Genomic DNA, 15,413 nt, shown 5'->3' on the forward strand with positions numbered 1-15,413 from the left:
TTGCAGTAGTACCTTACTTGGACGACATCCTGATTCAAGTGTCGTCTCTGTCAAAAGCAAGGGCTCATACGGACATTGTCCTAGCCTTTCTCAGATCTCACAGGTGGAAAGTGAACATAGAAAAAAGTTCTCTGTCCCCGTCAACAAGAGTTCCCTTCTTGGGAACAATAATAGTTTCCTTAGAAATGAAGATTTTTCTGACAGAGGCCAGAAAATCAAACTTCTAAGCTCTTGTCAGGTACTTCATTCTGTTCTTCTTCCTTCCATAGTGCAGTGCATGGAAGTAATAGGTTTGATGGTTGCGGCAATGGACATAGTTCCTTTTGCACGAATTCATCTAAGACCATTACAACTGTGCATGCTCAGACAGTGGAATGGGGATTATGCAGACTTGTCTCCGACGATCCAAGTAGATCAAAGGACCAGAGATTCACTCCGTTGGTGGCTGACCCTGGACAACCTGTCACAGGGAATGAGCTTCCGCAGACCAGAGTGGGTCATTGTCACGACCGACGCCAGTCTGGTGGGCTGGGGCGCGGTCTGGGAACCCCTGAAAGCTCAGGGTCTATGGTCTCGGGAAGACTCTCTTCTCCCGATAAACATTCTGGAACTGAGAGCGATATTCAATGCTCTCAAGGCTTGGCCTCGACTAGCAAAGGCCAAATTCATAAGGTGTCAATCAGACAACATGACGACTGTTGCATATATCAACCATCAGGGGGAACAAGGAGTTCCCTGGTGATGGAGGAGCATCCGGGGGAGTGGGAACTCCATCCGGAAATCTTTGCCCAAATAACTCAATTATGGGGCATTCCAGACATGGATCTGATGGCCTCTCGTCAGAACTTCAAGGTCCCTTGTTACGGGTCCAAATCCAGGGATCCCAAGGCGACTCTAGTGGATACAATAGTAGCACCTTGGATCTTCAACCTAGCTTATGTATTCCCACTGTTGCCTCTCATTCCCAGGCTGGTAGCCAGGATCAATCAGGAGAGGGCTTCGGTGATCTTGATAGTTCCTGCGTGGCCACGCAGGACTTGGTATGCAGACCTGGTGAATATGTCATCTGCTCCACCATGGAAGCTACCTTTGAGACAGGACCTTCTTGTTCAGGGTCCATTCGAACATCCGAATCTGATTTCCCTCCAACTGACTGCTTGGAGATTGAACGCTTGATTCTTTCAAAGCGTGGGTTTTCAGATTCTGTAATAGATACTCTTATTCAGGCTAGAAAGCCTGTAACTAGAAAAATTTACCATAAAATATGGAAAATATATATCTGTTGGTGTGAATCTAAAGGATTCCCATGGAACAAGATAAAAATTCCTAAGATTCTTTCCTTTCTACTAGAAGGTTTGGAGAAAGGATTTTCTGCTTTATCTGTTTTACTTCACAAAAGGCTGGCAGCTGTGCCAGACGTTTAAGCGTTTGTTCAGGCTCTGGTTAGAATCAAGCCTGTTTACAGACCTTTGACTCCTCCCTGGAGTCTTAATCTAGTTCTTTCAGTTCTTCAAGGGGTTCCGTTTGAACCCTTACATTCCGTAGATATTAAGTTATTATCATGGAAAGTTTTGTTTTTGGTTGCAATTTCTTCTGCTAGAAGAGTTTCTGAGTTATCTGCTCTGCAGTGTTCTCCGCCCTATCTGGTCCATGCAGATAAGGTGGTTTTGCGTACTGAGCCTGGTTTTCTTCTGAAGGTTGTTTCCAACAAAAATAGTAACCAGGGGATAGTTGTACCTTCTTTATGACCGAATCCAGTTTCAAAGAAGGAACGTTTGTTACACAATTTGGACGTAGTCCGTGCTCTAAAATTCTATTTAGAGGCTACAAAAGATTTCAGACAAACATCTTCCTTGTTTGTTGTTTATTCTGGTAAAAGGAGAGGTAAAAAATCAACTTCTACCTCTCTTTCCTTTTGGCTTAAAAGCATTATCAGATTGGCTTTTGAGACTGCCGGACGGCAGCCTCCTGAAAGTATCACAGCTCACTCCACTAGGGCTGTGGCTTCCACATGGGCCTTCAAGAACGAGGCTCCTGTTGACCAGATATGTAAGGCAGCGACTTGGTCTTCACTGCACTCTTTTGCCAAATTTTACAAATTTTATACTTTTGCTTCTTCGGAGGCTATTTTTGGGAGAAAGGTTTTGCAAGCCGTGGTGCCTTCCGTTTAGGTGACCTGATTTGCTCCCTCCCTTCATCCGTGTCCTAAAGGTTTGGTATTGGTTCCCACAAGTAAGGATGACGCCGTGGACCGGACACACCTATGTTGGAGAAAACAGAATTTATGCTTACCTGATAAATTACTTTCTCCAACGGTGTGTCCGGTCCACGGCCCGCCCTGGTTTTTTAATCAGGTCTGAGGAATTATTTTCTCTAACTACAATCACCACGTTACCATATGGTTTCTCCTATATATATTTCCTCCTTTCCGTCGGTCGAATGACTGGGGTAGGCGGAGCCTGGGAGGGACTATGTGGCCAGCTTTGCTGGGCTCTTTGCCATTTCCTGTTGGGGAGGAGAATGTCCCACAAGTAAGGATGACGCCGTGGACCGGACACACCGTTGGAGAAAGTAATTTATCAGGTAAGCATAAATTCTGTTTTTTTTTTTTTTTTTTAGTATTTCTAGGTCTAGCTCGGGAGTATGCACATGTGTGCAGCAGTGTTTTGAACAATGTTTATAGCAATGCTATGCTTAGCAAACCCTGCTACCATCGCCTTCTACAAGACCTGTGTACGCTCATATTAGCTTACCTAGCTTTACTCTTTAACAAAGGAACCAAGCAAATGTAGTAAGATAAATAAATTGCATGCTCTATCTGAATCATAAACCTTTATTTTTTACTTTACTGTCCCTTTAAGTATTCTTTTAAGCGTAGTCACGATTGGGGAGATTAGTGTTAGAGCAGTTTTGAGCCCATGTAACAAATTAAAATAAATGTTAGTCTTGCTTGTTTTTGCCCAATAGCTTTGTATATTCTCTTCTTGAACACACTGCGCTGCAAACGGTCCATAAACTGACAGTAAATAAACTGTGAATCGCTATCCTGTAAGATACATGATTCACTGTTTCTAATACTGCCAGTGTAGGAGGGCTGCTAGCGAACATGCGCACGCCCTGTTTACCTTGGGAAGCCACACAGACAAAAAAACAAATGATCGCAAGCACTATAAGAAGTTAATGATGCTGTTGATAGCCTCCAAATTGGCCTCCTGATGAAAATCTATATAAACAAGTAAATAGCACCAGCTTGTAAGTGGACTGGGGGGTAGTTAAGGAATGTTCTTTAAAGTCATGATTATCTGCTATTGCCGATGAGAATGTTTTTATATTTATCAAGTAGATTTAAAAGGCTGTCACTACATAGATATAAAACACAACAGCAAAGTGATAGACATTTTAGGCAGCTCTCCTGGGTGCAGGTGGTCTAGAACATGGATATCTTATCAGATTCCTCATTACTTAAAGGGATTTGAAAGTGAAACCCAATTTTTTTTTTTTTCTTTCATGATTCAGATAGAGCATGCAATTTTAAACAACTTTCTAATTTACTTGTATTATCAAATTTTGTTGGAAAGCAGGGATGTAAGCTCAGAAGCATGCACATGCAAGAATGTTATCCAATTGCACTAGATGACCTCACAATTTCCTGCCAGGTAGTGCTCCATTCACCTACTTGGGTATCTCTTCAACAAAGAATACCACTGGAATGAAGCAAATTTGATAATATAAGTAATGTGTTTTTTTTTTTAAATTGTATGCTTTGTAAGAATCCTAAATGAAAATGTTTTGGTTTCATATCCCTTTAAACCCTAGGTACTTTGGAGAAGGTAAGACTAGGTGTGATGGTTATACGAGATTAACCCTCACAGGCCACATACATATACACATACACATACATTAAAGAGATGTTTGTGTGTTTGTTGTTGCTATAGTGTATTGGAGGTTTGTAGCTACCTGCATAGAAATGATACAGATTTAAAAGCTACCAAATGACATCACAGGATGATAGAATGATGACCTCATGATTTCTCTTCCTTTCCAGTCTGACTCATGGTTACATGTCTGATGTGAAGCGCATCTCTGCTACCTCTATTTATTTTGAGTCAATGCCTTACAAGCTGAATGTAAGTATAAAAGAGAAAATTAAAGTTATTCAATTGAGTGACATATATATATTTTTTTTATTTAGGCCTCTTGCATAGCGTCACCTTCCTTTGCTTTTGATCCAATGTTGTGCTTTAAGGGACATAAAACCCAAAACATTTTCTTTGATTCAGATAAAGCATACAATTTAAAAAAAAAAAAACTTTATGTATTTTTATTATCTAATTTTCTTTGTTTTATTCTTATTGTTGAAAAACAGGGATGTAAAGCTTAGACTGTGCACGTCACGTGTCTGCAGCACTATGTAGGAGCAGTTTTGCAATAATGCTATACATTAGCAGGAGCCCTAGATTGCTGCACTATTTCCTGTCATGTAGTGCTCCAGACATGTGCACGTTACCTATCTAGATATCTCTTCAACAAAGAATAACATCAGTGAAGCAAATTAGATATTCAAAGTTAATTGGAATTTAAAAAAATAAATAAATGTGTATTCTCGATCTGAATCATGAAAGAAAAAAATTGGATTTGATATCCCTTGTTTAAGTTAATGAAAGTCAGTTTTTATTTTCTATAATTTATAAATTTAATATAATCTATAGTAGAGCTGCGATATGTAAAGGGAGTTGCAGATATTTTTTTGCAGTGTCTGAAGTTTTCAGTAGGTGTATATCTCGTATCATTTGATAAGACGATAATTATATTCACAACACATGCACTTCTTGGGTCCTTGTGCTTTGTAGAAATGAGTAAATTATAGACCCGGATTAGTCTATCCTGTTGAAAAAAAAGCCAAACAGAAAAAAAATCTTATTGCATTACCTAGACATTCAAATTGCTAACAAAAATATATCAGATATTATAATAAACTGTTGTACTATTCCAGGCCAGATCACTAGTGGGAGATCATCTATTTATTTTCTTCTCATGTGTTCCATGTGGTGTTCCTTCATGTGACTTTTGGCATTTAGACAGACTTTTAGAGTCGTGGTGCTACAAAAATATCTACTATATTTAAGCCAAGACAAACCTGCCAAAGCGTTGTGTCCAAACGACCAGCTGTGGTTTGTGGTGTTCTGTGGAAGTCCAGAGCTCTGTATAAAAAGACATTAGAATATTAAAGGGACAGTACACTATAAAATTGTTTTTACATTAATGTATTTTCAATGACTTGTTGCAGAGTATGAAAAGTTGCATTTTCAGGTTTGTGTATATGAAGTTGCTGGTTTTGTGCTTTTAAACCACAGCCTAATACAATGGGTTGAGTTTCAGGTAATATCAGATCTCATTATGTTAACATTTTGTGTGTACACACACTTGCTTCTTTATCTTTTATATTTGTCTGGAAAACCAAAGCTCAATACTTAAATAGAACAATGGAAAATTATAATTTTATTACTTAAAGGGACACCAGAATTGTTATAGTTTTAAAAGATAATCCCTTTATTACCCATTCCCCAGTTTTGCATAACCAACACAGTTATATTAATATTTTTAACCTCTGTGATTATCTTGTATCTCTGTAAGCCTCTGCAAACTGCTCCTTTTTTTCAGTTCTTTTGACAGACTTGCAGTTTAGCCAATCAGTGCCTGCTCCCAGATAACTTCACGAGCACAGTGTTATCTATATGAAATATGTGAACTAACACCCTCTAGTGGTGAAAAACTGTTAAAATGCATTCTGAAAAGAGGTGGTCTTCAAGGTCTAAGAAATTAGCATATGAACCTCCTAGGTTAAGCCTTCAACTAAGAATACCAAGAGAACAAAGCAAAATTGGTGATAAAAGTAAATTGGAAAATTGTTTAATATTAAATGCTCTATCTGAATCATGAAAGTTAAACTGTCCCTTTAACTATCCTGCACCCCACTTGGAGTGTAATTTATTCTGCTGGCTGTGTTTAGTTAAGCTATTCTATAGCCTGGACTCCAGTATACAAACTTTATGTAAGGGTGGGGACACCACAGGCTAAATCAACTATTTAAAATGCCAAAATAGGGGTAAAGTAGCTACTTGTAAACAATTGAATTCACTCCAGCAGGTAAAATGTATCATTGGGAACAATTTAAAGGGGAGAAAAGTTTTGGGTGAACTGACCGTTAAAAAACTGGACTCCTTGCTTTTCATGTACAACAAGATTAACGAATCAGAAAAATCTGTTGCTTATTGACAGTAGCACTCTATCTTGGGAGGAAAGCAGATGCCATACCATTTCTCAAAAGATAACAGGGAGAGTCTTACAGCGGCAGATCAAAAAATTCACACAATGAAACAATTGAGGAATCCCTTATGTAAGAGAAAATATATAAGATGTCTGAAAGTTTGTAAAAATCAAACTATTTGCATTTTATTTTGGGTAGGGAGTAGTTTTATTGTGTAAGGTATTAGTTGACAAATTTAGAAGCCACCCAAAAGACTGAGGAGCCAAGTACAATTCCCAAGGGGTCTGTCAGAAATAAATTTGGAATATTCCTGAAAATTAAGAGCCACAAGTAAAATTGTAGCTGTGGTGATCTATGGCTCCTGAGTTTTGTTAAGCTCTGACTTAACATTTTATATTTATCTGGTAGAATATTCACCCGCACCCATCAGTATTAAGAGATTGTGGTATTGACCCATCTCAGGTTATGAGTCATTTTTAATGATAATGTCTTGAAGAGAATGTAGGCCTCTTTTCTGTTAACACATACTTCTTTGAGAGGGAACAATATTACAATGTAATGAGAAAAAACAGTCTACCTTTGTGATGCCAGGAGATAACTAGATCTTTCTAAGCTTTTGCGTTCATTTACATGGATGTAGTTTGTGCAGCACTCCAGATTTCATTAATTATGTTGCAGCTATTTAAATAAAGTGGTTATTAAATAAACTAATATATCTTTGGTTGTGGGTAATATTTTTAGGGCTACAATTCCTCATTGATTGTTTTTTTCACTTCTTATTCTTTACATTGTGTAATGTCTCTGTAAAGAAATAGAACATACTTGAAACCACAACATTTACAGTTTTAATGAAAAACATGGCGAATATGACAATCATTTTGAAGGGGAAAGAAACGTAAAATCATGTTTTTAAGTATGACGTTGAGGAATTGTATTAACATGAATCTCTTTTGTTGAAAGGTTGGTATAGTTTTGGAAACATTTCTTGGGGTACAAGACCAAAGAAGAAGATAATTAAAAATAAATAAATCACGGAGTAGATAAATAACAAGGGTAATTAGCAAGTAATATTTGTGTTAAAACCTGTTGTTGACCAACTGAAATGTTATGTCCTGTCAAATTTTGCATTGTGCTTGAATAGGTTACTGATATCCTAGTGTGTAAATCAATATAGCTGTCGGATATCTAAAAAATTCCTTTGTAGGCTGAATCCATTTCATATAATTTAGTTGAGAGCTGCCTATTTATGTACAAGTGTCTAAGCAAATGTAGAATAAAATCTTCAGAGAGATCTGTGGCTACACTGTAATGATGTTTCAACTAGTAAGTACACATGTACTGAACGGTGTGTGAAGTGTAATTATAGTTTGTTTGCCAGACTGTTAAAACCCTGTTTTTCAGATACTTGAAACAATGGATTGTGTTAATGATTTTCTTTGAAATTTGGCAACTTTATCATCCTCAGTGACTTGAAATGCTGGCAACTTGAAAAAACATGAATTGAACCTTTAGTAATAAACACACAAATCATTTTGATTTGATATTTTATTGCGTAGTGTGTTATTTCTCTTTCTCAGCAAAGGCAAACAGTGCAGCTATAAGTGGGGTCATATGATTAAGTGGAAATAAAGTTTGGGAAGAAGTGAGAGAAAGCAATAATACAAGGCGGATGAAAGTGTTCCCGCAAAATGAATAATAATGTGGAGCAATATGGACTAAAAATTGGAAAGTACAGCACAGTAAAACAGTATAATTTTCATTCAAAAGAGAAGTTACAGACATATGTCTGGAAGACAAAATAAACAGATTTGTATTATACAAATATAAAATGCTTTAGAAATATAGATAATGACATTTTTTTTCTATCGGCCATCTTTAATGTTTACCATAGCATTACTGGTGAAAGCAAAACATTATCACTGACATATTAAATCCGTAAGATTAAAAGGAAACTGTACTCAAATTGTCCTAAAGGGGCAGTCAACTCCAAAATTGTTATTGTTTAAAAAGATAGATAATCCCTTTACTAACCATTCCCCAGTTTTGCACAACCAACATTGTTATATTAATATACTTTTAACCTCTGTTATTACCTTGTATTTAAAATTTGCAGACTGCCCCTAATCACATGGCTATTTATTCTTTATCTATTGACTTGCATTTAAGCCAATTAGTTGTGTCAACCATAACTCCACGGGCGTGAGCACAATGTTATTTATATGGATTAGCAGTCTCTTCTTGTGAAAAGCAAATAAAAAGCATGTGATAAGGGGCTGTCTTTAGTTGCATAGAAACAGGCAGACATTTAGAGGTTTAAAGGTTATAAAGTATATTAACCCTTTGAGTGCTAAGCACTTTCCCACCTGGGTAATAAGTTTTAACTTTTTTTTTTTTTTATATTCAGATCCCCAAGAGTTACACTGTTGGATAGGTTAGGTGATAACTTTTCCAATGGTTGGTCTTGGGGGTCTGTAGCTGTTTAGATGCCCGAGATACAGGCTTCTAAGCAGCATGCCCATGGTCCTATACTTAACATTGTGCATTTTAAATAAAGTTGCGCTGTGATGTCATCACATCATTGCGTGTGATGTCAACGCGCATAACGTGAAGCCCCGGCGATGCCTGTCACTATGCCGGGGTAGGAGCGGGTGGGAGCACCCAGATTTCCCTCAAGGTAGGAGAGTGCTAGCAATGGCTCTGAGCCGTCGTTAGCACCAGAGTGGGAAACTCTGCGACAGCTCAGAGCCATCGTTAGCACTCAAGGGGTTAATATAACAATGTTTGTTGTTGTGCAAAGCTGGGGAATGGGTAGTAAAGGCAATATCTATCTTTTTAAACAATAACAATGTTGGTGTTGACTGTCTCTTTAAACATTCTGATTTGTTTTGTTAAGTAAAATCTATTTAAATTAAAACCGGTTAAGCAGTGTCCATTGTACCTCCCACTAATGCTCACAGCCTACTAATGCTCATTGGCTGATAGATATTCGTACAGATACATCAATGAGTGTTAACGAGAAGTGAAGAACGTGTACTGATAATTTTAGTCTAAACTGAAGTGTAAACAATTTTACTTCAGTTTTATTCAAGCAATAAAAAAGTTTTAAATGTTTAAATGCTGCTATTTCATGGGAATGATAGATTGTACTGTTTCACTTTCAATAGAATGTAGCTGAGATGAAATGCATTTTACTTAAACCTTTTAAGGCAAGACTTGACCAATTTATATTAAAACATAGATGCAACCCATTTACACATTTAAGATGCCAAGCAAAAGGAAGTGTAATATTTACAGCCAAGTACCTTTTCTAGTTTCATCCCTTAATGAGAATTTGAAACTTAAATTCTCATGATACCCAAATGTTAAAGCACATGAAAGTGATGCACCGTAGCTATAAAAAGCTGACTAGAAAAAATCACCTGAACATCTTTATTACCTCAAATTTCCTTATTGTTGACACCCCACTGTAAAGAGACTTTAAGCAGCCAGTCAGGATGCTTGTCCCAGGACTTGCTAGGGAGTGTGCCTCTGTCATGAGAAGGCACAGTATATAATTAACAGATAAGAGCTCACCGGCATAACAATCCAAAAGAACAGAAAAAAAATTAACAAATAAAAATATTTCTATGCGACAAGCTGCTAATCCTCCAAAATTACAATTGAATTATACATAAGAAAGTATGGGGGCTTCTAGCACTATTTTCTACTAATAAAACATAGCCTTTATTAAAATCGTTAACAGAAGGTAATATCACATCTAATCACCCTGCTCACATACCACCCTCCCACTGGGTAAGGTTTTATAGTACTGAAAAAAAGTAGACTGAATAAGAAAATAAACAGAAAAAAGTTAAAAGAAAGCATCACACTAATCCCAAAGAGTCCTGTCAGATATTCTGGAAACTCGACATCAAGTGGGATTATGGAGAGGCAAGTTAGAAAAGATAGTGCAGCAGACAAGTTCCGGCCATACACAGCCTTTTTTTTCAATGCTTAAATCAACCAGATTGCTCTCCAGTATATCTGCCAGGACTCTTTGGGATTAGTGTGATGCTTTCTTTTTTGACTTTTTCTGTTTATTTTCTTATTCACTCTGCATTTTTCAGTACTATATAACCTTACCCAGTGGGAGGGTGGTATGTGAGCAGGGTGATTAGATGTGATATTACCTTCTGTTAACGATATTAATAAAGGCTATGTTTTATTAGTAGGAAATAGTGCTGTAAGCCCCCATACTTCTCTCTTTTGTATAATTTATGTGAAGACACAGTCATGTTATTTTCCTATTCAGTGTAAGTACTATGAGATCTCGTGATATTTCAGTGCAATCTCATGAGATCACAGCAAAGGCAAATCATTATTTCAGCACTGCTGAATTTTTTTCCCACTTGCAGTTGAACAGCAGCTGAAGTATAACTGTTTACATAGCACTTACTGAGCTGCAGACAATTTGAGGTAAAATATCTTCCTTTTTTACAGATTCACAGGTGATCTTTCTTGTCAGCGTTTTACAGATATGCTGCATCACTTTTAAGTGATTTAGCATATGAGTATGTCCCTTTAAATGGGTTCCCCCTATTATCTACTTACAAATGCAGTAAGAATAGGAGGGGCACAAAGCACATTTAAAATTTTCTTTAAGAAAACTTTACCTCTAACATTCCCATACATTATTTTTGTTTTTATTTTTATAAAGATATGACTAACAGCTTACTTCCTTAATCACTTGGTATTTGGACTGGTATAGTAATACTCTACCTTAAGTTTTACCAAAATTTCAGATTTCACCCTTCAAGAAGGCCACTGTTTTAGTGGAGTGGATCATTAACATAAGCACCTAGACTGTTGGAGAATGTTTATACAGGTAGCCCTCAGTTTACGCTGGGGTTAGGTTCCAGAAGGAATGGTTGTAAATTCCTGGCCCCTCTCAAAATTGACATAAGTAACACCTAATATATTATTTTTAAAGCTTTGAAATGAAGACTTTAAATGCTAAACAGCATTATAAACCTAATTGAAATAATCACAAGTATAGGCACCCTGACCTTCAAGCAGCTGGGCAGGAAGATAAAAGGGAAGTTGCTGCTCGACAGATCAGGTCCTGGTTACACTGATTAATTTCAGCCTGCTTGGCTTGCATATCTTTTCTGCAACACAAGCGGACAGCTCCATCTACTGGCCTTCCCTTATTTTAATCAATGAACTGCTTCTCAGTGCTTTTCAATAGCAGTCACATGTCTGAAAAAAGGGCGTTATTATGAAACGGCACAAATTGAACCGGAGCAAAACAAGGGCCACCTGTATTTGTGCTGCATGCTCTAAATGTCTTTCAAAATGACTCTTCATTTGTTTTATTAAATAACATTGACATCCACAGACATTACAAAGTAATTTTTAAAAGAGGCTTGGGGTATAATCACTAATAAGTTTAACTTTTAAGGTCATGAAGGAGTAAACCAATGGTTCTGATCACTAAATTGGCATCAAACTATGTAGTGGGAACTTCATGTACAGAATTCCCAATTAATAGGAGGATGAAGTCACATGACTCAAGATCATCAGCACACTTAACAAATTCTGGGCCAATCAGAGCAACCCAGCAAATTCACTGGATGATTTTGTTTATCCTCTTACCATAACTCGTGAGGAACCAATAGGGGGCTCCAATACTATCAAAGAGCAAACAAAAAGTATTTAGGAGAATATATTTTAGTGATGATTATGGTTACGATTTAAGAATGGGGTCTATAGATAATAATTCAATAATATTGAGCAAAAAATAAAAGAAGAAAATGTTTAAAGTGATGGTAAATTTGACATGTTTTAAAATGACGTCCGGAATCTAAGCGATATTGTAAAGGGACTTTAATTGATCACTTCTTTTAAAGATGCACTGTAGCTTAGTTTTAATTTAGCTGTGCGATTCTAACACCCCACACTCCGGCCACCTTCTTAAAAAGTCATATTTTTTGTGAGCTTTGGTTTTAAACTGTTCTACAATCGGCGCTATAGCTGCAAAAAAATGCCATATAGCTATAGTGCCAATTGGAGATGAGTACACCAAAAAATAAAAATTTTAAAGTCGGCGGCTGGAGCGCTGGGTATTAGAATGGCACAGCTAGATTAAAAAGTAAGTTACAGTGCATCTTTATTAGTGGTGATCAAATAAAGTTAATCTAAAATATCACTTAGATTTGGGACCTGATTTTAATACCTGTAAAGTTTACCATCACTTTAAAGGGATTCACATAAAACATGTGATTTTAAACAACTTGTTACATTTATAGTTTATACTGCAAAAGATTTATGCACAAATATAGAATAAGACCCTTTCTTCTGAACTGCATTGACTTTTCTCTCTGTTGATCAGACTCAGTATTATCTGCAGGGACCATCCAGTTCAATACATTTTTTTGTATCTGCTATTTTTTGGCCTTTAGCAGTGCCATTGTCGGCTTGAGTTTGTATTGAGTGGGAACCTCCTTCACCATGCTCTTATAACCCTTTTGCTATTCGCTGGTTGTTTCATCCTGTTTATCTTGCAATTCTTCTGCTCCCTGTTAACATATCTATTGACTCATTGGAAAACAAATTCATTTTTTTTTATTTGTTTTTATTCTTTAATTTTATGTTGTATTTTTAAAGGTTAGATTCTGAATAAATCTGGCAGGTAGCTTGGAAAAGTGTTCCTTCCTCCTTCTCTGTCTGAACTTTAAAGTTCATCAAAGGGGCAACTGCAGGCGTATATTTCTAGGATCCTATCAGTTATGTATGAAAACATAGTTTTAGGTCTGTTGTACTAACACATATCCTTTAAAAATGATTAATAGGTCTTTACTGATCTTCCTTTCTTACAACTCAGGTTTGTTTGAATCTTGTTTAGGTTTTAACACTATTGAAGATTTTTTTTTCTAGGCATCATACTCTGTAGACGTACAGATATGGATGATATATTTTGGTAATTTATTAAAAATGTATAAAAAAGTAAAGATAGGCTAGATATAATATGTTCAAAGCAAGACATTAGCCTGAGCAAAATATGCAGATGTGATTTTAAAAACAAACTATATATATCTTTTTTTTTAAACGTTTTTTTAAAAAAAAAGGAATAAACTTTATTTCCATAAAGTGATGGGTACCGCCATGTTGTAATCTAGGTTTTCATCTCTGCTGAAGCCAGTTGGGCACAACCGAGTGGCAACCCACAATTTTCTGAATGAAATAAGGAAAAGGGGAAAAAATTAATGAATGAAATTCCTGGTACCGTATCATGCTAAAAATCAGTATAAACAGTAATTTATATAGGGACATGACAAGCACTGGATGCCTTATGTGAATTAACATCCAATACTTATACAGTTTAATATCTTTCTCAATTCCATTAATCATGGCACACTAACAGTCCAAATTTTCAGGATATCTGAACTAAAGCCCCAGTTAAAAAACTAGCTGTTTAGTAACTAAGATTATTAACCTGCTCTCACTCAAAGTAATTCTGAAAATCTGGCCTGTTAGTATGCCCTGAATACTGGAATTGAGAAATAGTGGCATTATGCATGGTAGGTGAAACAGTGTTGGATAAAACAGCAACATCAGATTATGTACTAAACAACCTGTGCCAATATATAGCTAAGGTCCCTAGGGCTACCAAAAGTAAAAAGCAAAATGTGCTAACACAATAGATGTCAATGGTATAGAGAGATACACATACAGTGAAATATTACTTAAGATATTGTATTAAAGTCCGCTTGATAAAGATGGATGTTACAATGTCCTTAATCAAATCAAGATCTCAAAGTGAACCCATAGATCAATCTTCTCATCTGGGAGAATGGGATGTAGTAAATTCTCAGGGCCGTTCCCCTCCTTGATTTACAGATGGCATACAATAATTGTGGCAGCACCAGTGTGCTAGTGGTGCAGACTGGGATCTCTGTGTCCCAGCTCACTGAATTCGCAGGGCTGCTCCTCTCCTTGATATTTTGATAAGTCTGTGTGGAGACACAAGCAACAGAGGGCGCCTCCTAGTATTGCACTGTGATGTGCTAAACAGATTAATAGAAGAGATTCACTGTACTCAATTGTTGCAGCACCAATGTGCTGAGTAACACAGACTGGTATCTCAGTGACCCAGCTCACTGCTCCAACGGTTATGTGATCAAGCAGACTCACTCCTCTCAATCAGACTCGTGCTTGTATAAAAATGGTAATTTATTAAGACAAAATATAAAAACAATACTTAAAGTGAAGGTCAATTTTCATGTGAAAGTGCCCGGTTTTTAAAAAAACTAATAAAAACAAGGGCATTTTCATTCATGAAAATTGACATTTCAGCCGTTTTCTTAAAATATATACTTAACTTTTCTTCTTGAAGCTGCTCCAGTGCTTCACCAGCCCGTTGCAAGCCTCTTCATACGTCATCGTTTTAGAACGGCGATACAGCGTTTCAGAAGAACAAGGTATGTATTTTTAAAATATGGTGCAATGTCAATTTTCATGAATGAAAGTGCCCCTGTTTTTAATATTATTTTTTTTTTTAAACTTTGCACTTTCACATTAAAATTGACCTTCCTTTTAAAAATAGGGGGATACAATTGCCCCTAGAGAGACTTGCTACTAGTACCTCAGCTTAACTAGCTGTTTCCTCAGGCATATGTCTCTAACTAACAAGCACGGCCTATACATGCTGACTACCTATCTGGATGTAGCCTCTGCTCACACCCACTTATCTCACGTGTTGTCTATCAGGTTAATTACAAGTGTTGGCAACATAGAGGTCATTTGTTACAGAACAACATTTTGTCTGCAAACATTTGGATTTATATAATTTGAAAAAACTTTGCTCATATGTTCTTATATCTCTCATTTGAAGGATATCCTAAATCCACAATATATAAAGCTCACTTGCTTATGTTTATAATAATAATATCCCTTATATTTTTATAATTGTGTGACCTAAAGCCTGTATATAGAGAGGGGCTACATTCAATGTTAACAATGCCGTTCTGTTGGCTCTTTTAAAGATGTCAATCTCACGATTATAATTCCAAGATATACTAATTCTGAATGAATAAACTATTACTACAAGTGATATGAACACAAACATGGGCTAAATGCAATTATTTACTTTATCCTAAGTGACAAA

General features: G+C 36.6%; 1 protein-coding gene across 1 annotated transcript in view; it reads left to right on the forward strand.

Moving 5' to 3' along the window:
* SHMT2 (serine hydroxymethyltransferase 2) overlaps nucleotides 1-15,413 on the forward strand; it is a 290,678-nt gene that overhangs the window by 84,797 nt on the left and 190,468 nt on the right. The window contains 1 exon segment of the mRNA XM_053708176.1: nucleotides 4,046-4,127. Within this exon segment, the coding sequence (XP_053564151.1) occupies nucleotides 4,046-4,127 (82 nt within the window).

This window comes from Bombina bombina, chromosome 3, assembly GCF_027579735.1.
Source record: "Bombina bombina isolate aBomBom1 chromosome 3, aBomBom1.pri, whole genome shotgun sequence".
NCBI classification, from domain to species: Eukaryota; Metazoa; Chordata; class Amphibia; order Anura; family Bombinatoridae; genus Bombina; species Bombina bombina.